This window comes from Hoplias malabaricus, chromosome X2, assembly GCF_029633855.1.
Source record: "Hoplias malabaricus isolate fHopMal1 chromosome X2, fHopMal1.hap1, whole genome shotgun sequence".
NCBI lineage: Eukaryota > Metazoa > Chordata > Actinopteri > Characiformes > Erythrinidae > Hoplias > Hoplias malabaricus.
The window spans coordinates 56,614,439-56,630,942 of record NC_089819.1 but is presented as its reverse complement, the minus strand read 5'-3'; the positions used below and the strand labels follow the sequence as shown (position 1 = coordinate 56,630,942).

The following is a 16,504-nucleotide window of genomic DNA, read 5'->3' as shown; positions in this document are numbered from 1 at the left end:
TCAGCCTCGAGTTTAGTTTTTCTTTGTTCTTTTTTCTCCCCCGGTACTTGACTGTGGGCTGAAGTTACCTGGATTTAAGGAGTCCTGCTTGGTGCCATGCTCTGTACTTGTTTTGTGTGGTGTATTCAGTCAGAGCAGGGCTCCGGTCTGAGATCAAAGTGAAGATAAAAGGATTACGTTTTTCTCTCTTTTTTATTATTATTTTATTTTATATATATTTTTTTAATGTTGGAAATAAAACCATGAAAATTAGTTTACACCGTCGTAGGGTGTGTTTGCAGAATAAATAACGCTGATAATTCTGCAGTGAAACAGCGCCATCTGGCGTGTGTATATTTATATATTTTAAGTTCTGTTTATTCCTTGTTTTATATTTTTATTTTTTAAGTTTTATTCTGATTACATTTCTGCAGGTGATTAGAATGAAATTAAAATGCGTTTAGATTTTTATAAATATTTGTAATAATCACCTGCGTCACAGTTTCAATCTAGTTCATTAATTATTCTTTATTAGTTATATGTATATTTAAGAATTAATCTTTAATTAAATCCTCCTTTCGTTTTCTTGGTTTTTAGTTTGAGTTGTGGGTGTATCACTAACCGCTAGGCGGCGGTGTGGGTGTAATGTGTTGCCCTAAAACTCTGCGCCGAAGAAGAGCAGCAGCCTTGGCAGCTAGTGCCCTAGAAAGTGAGCGACGGGTTTATGAGCTAAAGATGTTGATTTATAAAAGATTTAAATAATGAACTGATACTTTATTCTTTAATCTAAAGCTCGGACACAGTGCTGTAAGAAAAGGGGCAGATACGCGGCGGGGTGTGTCGTCAGAAAGTCGTTATAAAGTGAAGTGGGCGAGTGAAGGAGGGAACAGCGCGGATTGGAACGGGACCCGAGTGTGTGTGGAATCTGCGGATGGGTTTAGAGAGAGAGAGAGAGAGGCGCGGGCGGTGGGGTTTTATCGCCAGGATTTGTTTAAAACATTAAGGTTAAACACAGTGAAAGATGGCGGAACAGAAAACGAACAAAGAGCAGAGATATGACCGACAGCTGAGGTAAAAATAACACTCTTTATTTGGACACTAGTGTGTGTGTGCGCTGAGCTGGTTTTCATCGCTTTGCTGCAACTAATGTTACAGACTGAGCTCATTCACCCCACAATCACAATACTCATCTTATTTTTGTATCTGTGTGTGTGTGTGTGTGTGTGTGTGTGTGTGTGTGTTTAATTGAGCTGCTGAAAATGAGGGTTTCCCTGAGTCCATTCCACACAGTACACACCCCATAATAATCAGAAGACAATCTTATAAATCGATAGTGTCTGCAGTGTAATTAAGCTCTAAGTTGTGGGTTTTAAAGTGTAATAAAGCGCTGCAGTAAAAATACAACCACTCCATTCAGCACCCAGAGACACCCCATAATATTCATAACACTACGGAGCCCTGCCGAGGACATTTCTTCTCAATAGATAAAAGGGAAGACCTGGATTAACCCCTTAAACTCCTCTCTGTTCAGAGTGACTGATGTAGAAGTTATTTCCACAATAAAAGTCCCCAGAGCTGTGACTCTACGGCTTCATTCATTAAGCAGTGATGTATGAATATGCAAATAGTCCCCGCCTCTATCTCCCCTCCACCCCCACAGTTCACCTGCAGCTGGAAAGCCCCGCCCCCACGTTGAGGGGATTGGCTCCTCAGGTGTGTGAGGTATGAAACCCAGTCTGAATCTCTGTTCCTGAGGTGTGTTTGGAACGCTGCAGATTCAGAACAGCATTGTCTCCTCCCTCAACATCCACGGCTGAGGGGCCCTTGAGCAAGACACCGAACCCCCAACTGCCCCCCGCTCCCTCACTGCTCTGTGTGTGTGTGTGTGAAATGCAGAGCCACAGTTTGGTTTTACACTGCACATTGACAAAGATAACTAATCTTGTGTGTGTGTGTGTGTGAAGGTTGTGGGGAGACCATGGTCAGGAGGCCCTGGAGAACGCTCACATCTGCCTCATCAACTGCTGCGCAACTGGAACCGAGATCCTCAAGAACCTCATTCTCCCAGGTAGAACCTCTCTCACACACACACACACACACACATTCTGAACACCATCAGATCCTCACAGCAATGTTCCAGCGTCAGTAGCCGTGTGAGTGATGCTGATGAGGAGTTGTCTGTGTGTGACACTCTCCTGATGTTTCTGACAGGTATCGGGGCGTTCACCATCGTGGACGGACACAAAGTGAACGGAGAAGACGTCGGCAACAAGTAACACACCCCTCCCTCCTGTAGAGTTAGATACAAGCTGTAAACATAACTTTATCATTTTAAATAATACACAGTGAGACGCAGTGATAAACGTGTGCTGATTAAAGACACGTTAAATTAGTTTTTAAGTTTTGAAGAACTGTATTCCTCCTTCATCTGCCTCACAGTGGTTCACTCCATAGCCTTCACTACCATCACGAGGGTTGCCAGATCTGTGTATTTTAAGCGACATTGGGCTTTTTCCGTGAACATAAATGTTATTTGTTTACACCACGTATGGAGTACTCAGTAAAACCGTGGCACAGGCCCAGAGCAGCAGACAGACGGATTATACATCAGTGTCAGTGGGGAATAAACAGTACACCAATTAATCAGTGAAACAATTAATTGCCAACTATTTTCATAATAAAAGTTGTTGTTGTGGCTCAGACACATCACAGTAATGCAGCGCTGTGTAATTTCTCTAACGGCCTCCATTCTGTTCCTCTGCAGTTTCTTTCTCAGCAGCGACAGCATCGGGAAGGTGAGCTACCTGCAGGACCTTATTAAAATATGCTAATGAAGAGACTTAAAATATGCTAATGAGGAAACTAATGGGCTTTTCTACTGCATGGAACCAACTCCACTCGACTCTTCTGCTTTTCCACCGGTCAATTCTTCTCTTTAGTTTCTGTTCTCTTACGGTTCCAGCCGAGCCGAGCAGGGACTGACTGTGAGGTGTAAACCCTGCAGAGCTCTGATTGGCCAGAGACCTGTCAATCACCAGGAAACACAGAGCTCCAGCACAAACCCAGCGCTTGTAAAATCTCTGAAGTTACAGCAGCGTTCACATTAGTTTTTATCCGACTCTCAGCAGCAGCTCGTAACGTTCCCCCGAGGGGTTTCTGAAGAGGGTCAGACGCTCCTTGGGTCGGTGTCTGAGGAAAATCTCCAGAGAAAGATGAACTGGGGGCGGAGCTGTGTTCAGTCCAAACCCCATCAACAACAACAACACGCCACACACCAAGTGAACAGCTCCTGACTCTACCTCCGTGTTGTTGTGGTTTTTAAAGCCCACGGTTAGGGTTAGAGACGGGTTTGAGACGACACCGGCTCCGTTTCTCAGGGAGGAGCTGTGGGAGTGGATAAGAGACCAGGTGGAAGCGAGTCGATCCGATCCCATGCAGTGGAAAAGCAGAATAATAAAAATAAAAAGTGCATTATGGGATATTTCTGTGCTGTTTGCTTTAAACAGAACCGAGCTCAAGCTGCGACAGAGTTTCTGCAGGAGCTCAACAGCGACGTGTCCGGGAACTTTGTGGAGGAGGTGAGCACTTTTTCACAAACAGCTTCATGAGCTCAGATCAGTTCTCCCTCCTTCAGTGGGTGGGAGCTGCTCACAGCCCGGATTCACTTTGTGTTTTCACTCAGAGTCCCGAAAAACTCCTGGAGAACGACCCGGAATTCTTCCACAGATTCGCTTTAGTCATCGGAGTCCAGCTTCCAGAGAGGTACCGCAGAGCTGCGAACACTTACAAAACTAACACACACCAGAAACATTAAAGGGTCTGTTCAAATACATAGAGGTTGAACCCTAACCCTTACCCTAGCTCATATGGATACCTTTGTAAATAAATAAATACCACAGTGGAGGGGGCTAAAGGGTCGTTAACTCTGACGGTGGGGAGGGGATTTCTCACCTGTGTCTCACACCTGTCTCATGAAGAGTGTGAGCCACAGATTTAGAAAAATACAGTGTCACATCAGATTCATAGCAAAATGAAAACTAATTAAAATCTCAGAAAGCGTTCAGAGCTCTAAAGGAAACGTCACGATGTGTTTTTACACTTTATATCAGCACCTTTGACAATAGGTTTTTGGGAAGTCCTTGTTTAGAGTGAATTTAAACAGACGACAGACGAATGACGTACAGACGTCTCTCACGTTATTGCTGCTGGGTTTGTGTTGATTATGTGTTGCTTTTTGGGAACAAATATTTTTAGGGAAGTGACATTTGTTAAAATATCAAAGTATAATCAGATCAGCTCAGATGTGGCCTCGGGGTTAAAGTGTACGGTCAGAGGTCATTCACAGATACTCCACCACTGGGACTTCCTGGGATTTTGGTATTGATGGGGGTCCTGGAACCCACCCACAGCGGTTCCAGGGGGCAGCTGCACAATAGTGGAGTGCTTGTGTTTATTGTGTGTGTGTGTGTGTGTGTGTGTGTGTGTCTAGTGTGTGTTTGAGGTTGGGAGCAGAGTTGTGGAACGCCAGAGTGCCGTTCCTCGTCTGTAGGACGTACGGACTCGTGGGGTACATGAGACTTGTGGTGAAGGAACACACAGGTAAACAAACAAACAAACAAACAAATGTAAATGAAAGTAGTTACTCCCTGCCTCTGTCACTCAGTGATGAACAGAGAGTGATTTTGTCGTTTATTTCTCGCTCAGTTGTGGAATCTCACCCCGATAACGCTCTGGAAGATCTGAGACTGGATCAGCCTTTCACCGAACTCAAAAACCACTTTGCCTCGTATAATCTGGACAACATGGAGAAGAGGGTGAGGCCTGGAAACTGGGGTCTTTTCTTGTTACTTTGGAAGTCACTCACTCCCTCATGTTTAGCAGGTTGAACATCTCCACAAGGGGGTGCCGTGTAACTGGAAGGTTGCAGGTTCGATCCCCAGACCCGGCAGGTCAGGACTGAAGTGCCCTCGGACAAGGCACGTAACCCTTAGCTGCTCCCCGGGTGCCGTGGCTAGGGCTGCCCATGTGTTCTCACTGCCCCCTAGTGTTCACCAGTGTGTGTTTAAATATGTGTTTCACTGCACAGATTGAGTTAACACTTTCCAGTGGCCAATAAAGTGATTCTGATTCTTCCGAGTGCAGCACAGAGACGATGAACACTTACGTTTATGACACAGACGGTTGTCTACGCGAACGGTCAATCAGCAAGTATCTCTCTACCCTTCTCTACGTCTAACGTCAGTCAGGATGCGTGTTCAGGACCAGATCTAGTGTAAAAGGCTAACGCAGCAGTGCGAGTTCTGAACACTAGGTGGTTATTCCACAGTCATCTCCATCAGATTCATCCATCACTTCAGAACCTGGAGACCTTCAGCACCGGGTCGGTCAGAACACTGTGAGGTCAAAGCGCTGGTCACGCGGGAACGTCACGCAGGAACTGGAGGGTTTCCAGACGTAGGGTTTATTTTAATCTCAGTTTTCAGAGGCGTGGTCTCCAGGGGGCGCTGAGAGATGGAGACATTCTGTTTTTTCTGTTTCTAATCATCTTTATCCTTTTTGTTGTTGTAGGACCACAGTCACACTCCGTGGATCATCGTAGTCGCCAAGTATTTGGAAAAGTGGTACAACGAGGTAAAACACTTAAATAGAAAACATGTCCCCTTACTGTCCCCTCTCTCAGCTCCACTGTCCCCTTACTGTCCCCTCTCTCAGCTCCACTGTCCCCTTACTGTCCCCTCTCTCAGCTCCACTGTCCCCTTACTGTCCCCTCTCTCAGCTCCACTGTCCCCTTACTGTCCCCTCTCTCAGCTCCACTGTCCCCTCACTGTCCCCTCTCTCAGCTCCACTGTCCCCTCACTGTCCCCTCTCTCAGCTCCACTGTCCCCTCACTGTCCTCTCTCTCAGCTCCACTGTCCCCTCACTGTCCTCTCTCTCAGCTCCACTGTCCCCTCTCTCAGCTCCACTGTCCCCTCACTGTCCCCTCTCTCAGCTCCACTGTCCCCTCACTGTCCTCTCTCTCAGCTCCACTGTCCCCTCTCTCAGCTCCACTGTCCCCTCACTGTCCCCTCTCTCAGCTCCACTGTCCCCTCACTGTCCTCTCTCTCAGCTCCACTGTCCCCTCTCTCAGCTCCACTGTCCCCTCACTGTCCCCTCTCTCAGCTCCACTGTCCCCTCACTGTCCTCTCTCTCAGCTCCACTGTCCCCTCTCTCAGCTCCACTGTCCCCTCACTGTCCCCTCTCTCAGCTCCACTGTCCCCTCACTGTCCTCTCTCTCAGCTCCACTGTCCCCTCTCTCAGCTCCACTGTCCCCTCACTGTCCCCTCTCTCAGCTCCACTGTCCCCTTAAAGGTTTTTTATATCCATTCAATAATATCCCAGAATCCTGGTTTAAAACTTCACTGAAGTCTAAACCCAGCGCTAGTCCAGTGTTAGATCAGATCTGATTCCTGTCGCACTGAGACCCTCGGACTGTAATATCTCTGTTTCTGTCTCACTCTCTCTCCAGCACGACGTCCAGTTACCCAAGAACTACAAGGAGAAGGAGGCTTTCAGGCAGCTCATCAGAGGCGGTAACACATCGTTGTTAAATGCTATGGTCTTTATCTGATATTGAATGGCATTTAAAGGACAGACTAAAGGTTTATTCACGCCAAGTCCGACCTGTTCTCCGCCTCAACTCTGACATCACAGGAAGTCACTGGAAGAGGAAGAAGAAATGTCTCTTCATTCGTCTGTTTGTTTGTGTTTCCACTCTTTTTGTTTGTATACGTTCAGGGATCCGGACGAACGAAAGCGGGGCTCCTGAGGAGGAGGAGAACTTTGATGAAGCAATAAAGAACGTAAACACTGCACTGAACGCCACGAAGGTTCGACACTCACCTACTTCATCATCATCATCACCGCTGCTGCTCTCACACTAAGAACAGTCCTCACACACTCCAGCGTCTTTCTGCCTTTGTTAAGGAGAATTAAGAGCAATGTTATGTTTAAAAGAGTAAAATGAACCTGTTGTTGTGTGACTGTGTAGATCTCCAGCGCCGTGGAGGACATCTTCAACTCGGAGCAGTGTGAGAACATCACGTCTCAGGTCAGTTTTACCAGAGGTGCTCTGATCAGTGTTCTCTGCTGCTCAGGAACACAGTGCCTTCATGTCTGTGTGTGTGTGTGTGTGTGTGTAGACTCCTGTGTTCTGGCTGATGGTGAGAGGTGTGCGAGATTTTGTTCGGAATGAAGGGAATGGTCTTCTCCCGCTCCGTGGAACAATTCCCGACATGATCGCTGACTCAGACAAATTCATCAACCTACAGAATGTGTACGTAAACACACACACACACACACACACACTACTGTACTATAAATGATTCAGACTCCACTGTGTATGAATGATGCAGTGTCTCCTGTACATGATCCAAATGAATGATTTCTTTTCTACTGTAAATGATTCCGATTTAATGATTTGGTGATTCATTCAGATATTTTTTCATGTGAGTGATCCATAGTGTGTGTGTGATCCGGTGTGAGTGATTCACTGAGAGTGATCCGGTGTGAGTGATTCACTGAGAGTGATCCGGTGTGAGTGATTCACTGAGAGTGATCCGGTGTGAGTGATTCACTGAGAGTGATCCGGTGTGAGTGATTCACTGAGAGTGATCCGGTGTGAGTGATTCACTGAGAGTGATCCGGTGTGAGTGATTCACTGAGAGTGATCCGGTGTGAGTGATTCACTGAGAGTGATCCGGTGTGAGTGATTCACTGAGAGTGATCCGGTGTGAGTGATCCACTGAGAGTGATCCGGTGTGAGTGATCCACTCAGAGTGGTTCTGTATGAGTGATCCAGTGTGAGTGATTCACTGAGTTATTTTGTGTGTATGAATCGTCGCAGTGTGTTTGTTACACAGTTACAGAGAGAAGGCTCTGCAGGATGCTGCTGTCGTGTCCAAACACATCCAGACTCACCTCCAGAACGTGGGCAAGGTGAGGTTCATCTTTAAAAACACGGGGTTCACTGTTTACTCCCTGTGACGGACAACTGCAGTGGAGTTTCATTTGAAGTTTAATCTTTAATCTTTATTTTTTTTTCTGTGGAAGCCTCCAGAGTGTGTTTCAGAAAACGACATCAGACTTTTCTGTGAGTAACACACTCTCCAATAACTGTCCAGTTTGGCAGGGTTTTTACCCCAGTGTAATAACTGTATTATCAGTGTAATAACTTTATTATCAGTGTAATAACACTGTAATTTTGGTTTGTTTTTCAGGTAAAAATGCAGCGTTCCTGAGGGTGGTGCGCTGCAGGAGTTTGGCTGAAGAGTTCAGCACCGACACTTTCTACAAAGACACCATCAGTGAGTCTCTCTCTCTCTCTCACACACACACACACACACACACACACACACACACACACACACAATGATTTTAACAGGACCCAGGCAGCACAGGAACCTGGACCAAATACAGAATAAAGACCTTTAATGTGATGTAGCGCCCTCTAGTGGTTGAGAGGGGGTCCGTTCGGACAGCGCTGGTTTAAAGCTGGTTTAAAGTTGGAGATGCCGCGGTCTCACAGCAGTAACTGTGTTATTAACAAACCCAAAGAGCGCTAATCTGTTTCAAACAGACCACACTCGGCAGCTCGAGAATCAGCTCAGCACATTATCACCCCTAGCCTTCTAAAATAACCCAGTCATCTCAGTGTGGGTGTGTCCATATAATAAGCCCCACCCACTTCACTCTGATAGGCTGTACCCAGGTTACTGGCCTTTGGTGTTGGATCACAGTTCCTCGAGGTGACAGGGTAGAGGACGAATCGCTTTCCTCAAATAAATAACTACATCACACACCTCTGAGTGTGGACAACAGCGCCCCCCAGTGGATATTTCATCCAGTAGCAGTCTGTAAAGCACAACATCATCTGCTTCATTAGTCCCCTTTTGGACGGAGCGGTTATAACTGCGTTACAGTTACGTTTCAGTTCAGATGGAATAATGTGTGTGTGTGTGTGTGTGTGTGTTTCAGCTTCCAGCATGGACAATCCAGACAGTGAGATGGTTCTTTATCTGATGCTACGTTCTGTGGACCGGTTCTACCAGCAGCACTCACGCTATCCAGGTACCAGCAGAGCCTTTAGAACCATCAGAACTAGAACTGAGCGCTCTGTCCTGAGGCTCAGATCACACACATTTAGAGATAAAGCCTCATAGCTGTGAGTCGAGTGAAGGCTCTTCTGAGTGTTTCCTCTGTTTTAACCCAAACTCAGCTCTAAACTCACACTGCGGGGGGCGACTGGGCCCCCACCTGTTTTCAGAGTGTGACATCAGCAGTCAGTGAGCTCCCACAGCACCCCCTCCCTGTGGCTCTCTTAAATGCACGTAAATGAACTCTGGCCTTGTGCTTAATTTAGACACCGAACAATGATTTGACGCCCCACACACGGGTTATTAATACTGCCCTCATTTTTACTGGAGTATATGGTGTTACCCTCATACCACTCAACCCTAGCTGCGAAGAAGGAATCAGATTATTGCCGGACTCATGTAAACTCTCAGAATTAAAGGTACAGTACAGGAACATTACTGTCACTACAGCTACAGACAGTGTAGTGTATCTTTAAAGGTACAGACAGTGTAGTGTATCTTTAAAGCTACAGACAGTGTAGTGTATCATTAAAGGTACAGACAGTGTAGTGTATCTTTAAAGCTACAGACAGTGTAGTGTATCTTTAAAGGTACAGACAGTGTAGTGTATCTTTAAAGGTACAGACAGTGTAGTGTATCTTTAAAGGTACAGACAGTGTAGTGTATCTTTAAAGCTACAGACAGTGTAGTGTATCTTTAAAGCTACAGACAATGTAGTGTATCTTTAAAAGGTACAGACAGTGTAGTGTATCTTTAAAAGGTACAGACAGTGTAGTGTATCTTTAAAAGGTACAGACAGTGTAGTGTATCTTTAAAGGTACAAACAGTGTAGTGTATCTTTAAAAGGTACAGACAGTGTAGTGTATCTTTAAAAGGTACAGCAGTGTAGTGTATCTTTAAAAGGTACAGCAGTGTAGTGTATCTTTAAAAGGTACAGCAGTGTAGTGTATCTTTAAAAGGTACAGCAGTGTAGTGTATCTTTAAAAGGTACAGCAGTGTAGTGTATCTTTAAAAGGTACAGACAGTGTAGTGTATCTTTAAAAGGTACAGACAGTGTAGTGTATCTTTAAAAGGTACAGACAGTGTAGTGTATCTTTAAAAGGTACAGACAGTGTAGTGTATCTTTAAAAGGTACAGCAGTGTAGTGTATCTTTAAAGGTACAGACAGTGTAGTGTATCTTTAAAGCTACAGACAGTGTAGTGTATCATTAAAAGTACAGCAGTGTAGTGTATCTTTAAAGGTACAGACAGTGTAGTATATCATTAAAGGTACAGACAGTGTAGTGTATCATTAAAGGTACAGCAGTGTAGTGTATCATTAAAGGTACAGACAGTGTAGTGTATCATTAAAGGTACAGACAGTGTAGTGTATCATTAAAGGTACAGACAGTGTAGTGTATCATTAAAGGTACAGACAGTGTAGTGTATCATTAAAGGTACAGACAGTGTAGTGTATCATTAAAGGTACAGACAGTGTAGTGTATCATTAAAGGTACAGACAGTGTAGTGTATCATTAAAGGTACAGACAGTGTAGTGTATCATTAAAGGTACAGACAGTGTAGTGTATCATTAAAGGTACAGAGAGTGTAGTGTATCTTTAAAGGTACAGACAGTGTAGTGTATCTTTAAAAGGTACAGACAGTGTAGTGTATCATTAAAGGTACAGACAGTGTAGTGTATCATTAAAGGTACAGACAGTGTAGTGTATCTTTAAAGGTACAAACAGTGTAGTGTATCTTTAAAAGGTACAGACAGTGTAGTGTATCTTTAAAGGCACAGCAGTGTAGTGTATCTTTAAAGGCACAGCAGTGTAGTGTATCTTTAAAAGGTACAGACAGTGTAGTGTATCTTTAAAGGTACAAACAGTGTAGTGTATCTTTAAAAGGTACAGACAGTGTAGTGTATCTTTAAAGGTACAAACAGTGTAGTGTATCTTTAAAAGGTACAGACAGTGTAGTGTATCTTTAAAGGCACAGCAGTGTAGTGTATCTTTAAAGGCACAGCAGTGTAGTGTATCTTTAAAGGCACAGCAGTGTAGTGTATCTTTAAAAGGTACAGCAGTGTAGTGTATCTTTAAAGGTACAGACAGTGTAGTGTATCTTTAAAGGTACAGACAGTGTAGTGTATCTTTAAAGGTACAGACAGTGTAGTGTATCTTTAAAGGTACAGACAGTGTAGTGTATCTTTAAAGGCACAGCAGTGTAGTGTATCTTTAAAGGCACAGCAGTGTAGTGTATCTTTAAAGGTACAGACAGTGTAGTGTATCTTTAAAGGTACAGACAGTGTAGTGTATCTTTAAAGGTACAGACAGTGTAGTGTATCTTTAAAGGTACAGACAGTGTAGTGTATCTTTAAAGGTACAGACAGTGTAGTGTATCTTTAAAGGTACAGACAGTGTAGTGTATCTTTAAAGGTACAGACAGTGTAGTGTATCTTTAAAGGTACAGACAGTGTAGTGTATCTTTAAAAGGTACAGACAGTGTAGTGTATCTTTAAAGGTACAGCAGTGTAGTGTATCTTTAAAGGTACAGACAGTGTAGTGTATCTTTAAAGGTACAGCAGTGGTGTTAGAGTCCAGTTGTGTTCCTAAAGGTTCATTACATTCTCTTCTCCAGAAGGAGAGGGGGGTCTCTGTAATCTTTCATTATACAACTGTGGAGAATAAAATACACAATAAAAGTCCTGGAGATGAAACGCAGTGAATGACATAAAAACTTTAAAATCTACAGTTCATTTAGAGTAAGGTACAGTTCTGCTCCAGTGCAGTGGTCCAGGGAATATTTAGTTTGTGCCTCGTGCTTCATTCATTCGTCAGTCACTGCTTACACCCTCCTCTCAGACACTTCATTTCTGTGTGTGTGTGTGTGTACAGGTGTGTATAATTACCAGGTGGAGGAGGACATCAGTAAGCTGAAGGTGTGTGTGAACAGTCTGCTGCAGGAGCTGGGGCTCAGCGTCAGCGTTAAAGACGACTACATCCATGAGTTGTGAGTTTAACCCTTTCACAACTGGAACAATCTCCTGAAATCTCACCTGTGTCTCATCACTGCAGGGGGAGCCCAAGAGCAAAGACACAGGCTCTTACCCAGTGGTGCTTTAATGGCCTCTTATGTTTTTATTTTTAATTTAATTGTTTTTAAATGTTTTAATTTTATTGTATTATTTTAACTCTTTTGTTTTACTGCTTTAATATTTCTGCATTTCTTTAGTATTCTGTCTCTGTTCTGTTTCTGTAAAAGCTCTGAATTACTGCAGTGTGTTAAGGGTCTGGTCTTTTTTCCAGCTGTCGTTACGGAGCTGCGGAGCCCCACACGGTGGCAGCGTTTCTGGGAGGTGAGATTATTACACACACAATTACACAGCGTTTACACAAAACAAAGTCAGTGGACTCCAGTGTGGACAGAGTCTCCTCTGAGACTCACAGACACACACAATGTATCTAACACCACTTTCCACCACATGGAACCGACTCGACTCTTCCTCTTTCCCACTGTCCACATCTGGTCCTGCTCCTGGAACCGGGTTCTTGTTTAGTCGCTGTTCTCTTACGGTTCCACCTGAATGTGAGGTGTAAACCCTGCAGAGCTCTGATTGGCCAGAGACCTGTCAATCACCAGGAAACACAGAGCTCCAGCACAAACTCAGCGCTTGTAAAATCTCTGAAGCTACAGCAGCGTTCACATTAGTTGTCAGCAGCACTGACAAAAAGAGACTATTCATTTTCTGATCAGAGCAGGGACCGGCTTCACGGAGGTTTTCCTGGAACACACTCAGCTGCGGAGAGAACAGTCCTCAGTGTGTGGAGAGAGAGCTCACTGTGGTTTAATAACTCTGAATATTATTCTTTAATTCCAGGAGCAGCGGCGCAGGAAGCCATCAAAATCATCACACACCAGTTTGTCCCCTTTAACAACACCTTCATCTACAACGCCATGGCCCAGACCTCCGCCACCTTCCAGCTCTGAGCCCCCTGTCCTCCTCCAGACCCCGGCCCTCCTCCAGACCTCCGCCACCTTCCAGCTCTGAGCCCCCTGCCCTCCTCCAGACCTCCACCACCTTCCAGCTCTGAGCCCCCTGCCCTCCTTCAGACCCGGCCCTCCTCCTGACCCCTGCCCTCCTCCAGACCTCCACCACCTTCCAGCTCTGAGCCCCCTGTCCTCCTCCAGACCCCTGTCCACCTCCAGACCCCTGTCCACCTCCAGTCCCCTTGGGAGATCTTTACACACAGCTGACAGCGGTTTAAGTTCCTGTTTTATACCAGATGTTTTGTGGGAGTGGTCAGTGGTCAGTTCTCTTTGTGTCTCACGTCCTGCTCCACGCTGCGTCACAAATAAATCTCTGTAATCTTCGTTTGTTCTGTGCTTTATCTTTTTATTTTGATCTTTATGTAAATTTCCCCCAAACTCTTTACGAAACCCATGTTTCACAAACTCTCCGTTTTTTAGAATTAAAACCTGCTGCCTCCAGACTGATGTATGTAAATGTCCTCTGTTCTGATTGGATGTCATTTTAAAACATTCACACTGTTTACACATAGCCCTTTTCCACCAAAAGATCTGTGGTTCCTGAACTGTCCCCGTGTTTACACCAGTTTTACTGGAAACCAAGGATACGTCACAGAATACGTCATCAACAGGGGGCGCTGCAGAGCGGCAGTAAACAGACGTGAGGCGACGGCCGAGCGTGTAGACGACCTGTGAGCGTTTGTGCTGTTGTGGTGGAGGTTTGGAGAAAAGCAAAAAATCAAACATGTATCAACCTTTGGACTGTTCTCAGTCCAGACACTATGGGGTTTAAAAAGTCCAGCAGCACTGCTGTGTCTGATCCACTCTACACCAGCACAACACACACTAACACACCAGGGAGGACAGAGAGGGGACAGTGAGAGGACAATGAAGCCGAGTGTGTGTGTGATACAGTGATAACGTGGTTGTAATCTTGTGGCTGTTGTAATTTATGCAACACTTCACCGAGAAAAAAAAAAACGACATTTACACTAGCTGTAGGAACATTGCTGTGAGGATCGGATGGCATTCAACCTCATAAACCTCACTGAGGTCAGAGTTAGTGATTAGTTCTAGATCCAGAATCATCCCGAACTTACTGCATGGTGCTCCTTCAGTCTCTCCACAGAACACAGTTCCACCGTTCCCCGGGGCTTTAGACCTTCTGTGCCCAACTCTAGCACAGAGTCATGTGCAGCTGCTCCTGAGTCTCACGTGTGTTTGTAGCGCTTTAACACAGTGCTGAATACATTCTTGGACATAGCCAGCAGATGGTGCTGTTTCCCAAGTTTACAAACTTCAAACAAGAGAGGAATACATCAGAAAAGCCCCCTGACCGGACCCTCAGAGTCTGGACACGTTACTGACCTCGGTGAATGGCTCAGAGCTGGACACGGCTAATGAGGCGCGGTGTTAATAAAGGAGTTCATAGATAAGGAGGATCTACAGAGGCTGTAGTCTGAGGTCAGTCAGGGTGTTGTGGAGCGGGCGCCTCGCTCACTGCAGAGATTGTATACAAACAAAATGGAAGACTGTAGAGGTATAGATTACACCCTCGTAAAGGGAACACCTACAATTGTCTACCTCTTTTAAGATGAAATATATCTTGTTTGTGGCTGAATTTAAAGGCAATGTTCACTGACTCTAAATTCAGGAGAGCGCTAACTGCATGAAATTAAACGCAGAGCGAAAGTGCTACAAAACTAAACAGCTCGAGTTACACATGAGTTTCTGTGGAAATTCAAACAGTGAATAAACACTTACAGACAATTTACACTTCAGACACCAACAAGATACAGTCGCTTCTTACTCACACACACCGCTCCACCTTAAAAGATACAGTCGCTTCTTACTCACACACACCGCTCCACCTTAAAAGATACAGTCGCTTCTTACTCACACACACCGCTCCACCTTAAAAGATACAGTCGCTTCTTACTCACACACACCGCTCCACCTTAAAAGACACAGTCGCTTCTTACTCACACACACCGCTCCACCTTAAAACATACAGTCTCTTCTTACTCACACACACCGCTCCACCTTAAAAGATACAGTCGCTTCTTACTCACACACACCGCTCCACATTAAAATATACAGTCGCTTCTTACTCACACACACCGCTCCACCTTAAAAGATACAGTCGCTTCTTACTCACACACACCGCTCCACCTTAAAACATACAGTCTCTTCATACTCACACACACCGCTCCACCTTAAAATATACAGTCGCTTCTTACTCACACACACCGCTCCACCTTAAAAGATACAGTCGCTTCTTACTCACACACACCGCTCCACCTTAAAAGATACAGTCGCTTCTTACTCACACACACCGCTCCACCTTAAAAGACACAGTCGCTTCTTACTCACACACACCGCTCCACCTTAAAAGACACAGTCGCTTCTTACTCACACACACCGCTCCACCTTAAAACATACAGTCTCTTCTTACTCACACACACCGCTCCACCTTAAAAGATACAGTCGCTTCTTACTCACACACACCGCTCCACATTAAAATATACAGTCGCTTCTTACTCACACACACCGCTCCACCTTAAAAGATACAGTCGCTTCTTACTCACACACACCGCTCCACCTTAAAACATACAGTCTCTTCATACTCACACACACCGCTCCACCTTAAAATATACAGTCGCTTCTTACTCACACACACCGCTCCACCTTAAAAGATACAGTCGCTTCTTACTCACACACACCGCTCCACCTTAAAAGATACAGTCGCTTCTTACTCACACACACCGCTCCACATTAAAAAATACAGTCGCTTCTTACTCACACACACCGCTCCACCTTAAAATATACAGTCGCTTCTTACTCACACACACCACTCCACCTTAAAAGATGAGGAGCTTCTGAATGTAAACAAATCATAGAGAACTGTGTTTCCCACAATCGTAGATGTTCCCTTTCACTCATCTGTAAGTGAATGAGTGAGTATGTAGTGAGTGAGTGAGTGAGTGAGTGCTGAGGTCTGAATGTGACGCTGTCGGAGCTCTGATGGAGTTTGGCAGGAAAACTCAGCTCTCGGCTCTTTAACTCTGAGCCAGTGGAAACTGTCCGTGGGCTGGATATTACCCTCCAACACACACACACACACAACTCACTCTCTTTCACACATTCACACACACACACAGATGATAGAAGAGGAGCTCTGTCAGCATCAACACAGATGAGGATTATTAAAATCCCTCTGTTGTATTTATCGCAGCAGAAATAAAGACACCCTTAACTCTCGGTGTGATGTAGACAGATTTTACTGTGGTGGAGTTGGACCTCCATGGATCGGACCAGTTCCTGGAGCTTGTCTCTGTTCCTCAGACAGTACCTGAACAGAACACTGCCATTGAAGGGAGGGCTCGGCC

General features: G+C 45.1%; 1 protein-coding gene across 1 annotated transcript; it reads left to right on the top strand.

Annotated features, from left to right (window-relative positions):
* The first annotated feature begins 877 nt into the window (after positions 1 to 877).
* Positions 878 to 13,959, top strand: LOC136676671 (NEDD8-activating enzyme E1 regulatory subunit-like). Its single transcript, XM_066653827.1, has 20 exons — positions 878 to 1,050; positions 1,944 to 2,047; positions 2,191 to 2,251; positions 2,744 to 2,774; positions 3,486 to 3,557; positions 3,662 to 3,741; positions 4,469 to 4,578; positions 4,684 to 4,793; positions 5,548 to 5,610; positions 6,485 to 6,548; positions 6,754 to 6,845; positions 7,007 to 7,066; positions 7,158 to 7,291; positions 7,878 to 7,953; positions 8,068 to 8,107; positions 8,235 to 8,321; positions 8,992 to 9,084; positions 11,984 to 12,098; positions 12,395 to 12,444; positions 12,967 to 13,959. The coding sequence occupies exons 1-20, from the start codon at positions 1,001 to 1,003 to the stop codon at positions 13,074 to 13,076; spliced, it is 1,602 nt and encodes a 533-aa protein (XP_066509924.1). The 5' UTR covers positions 878 to 1,000; the 3' UTR covers positions 13,077 to 13,959.
* The last annotated feature ends 2,545 nt before the right edge of the window (positions 13,960 to 16,504 follow it).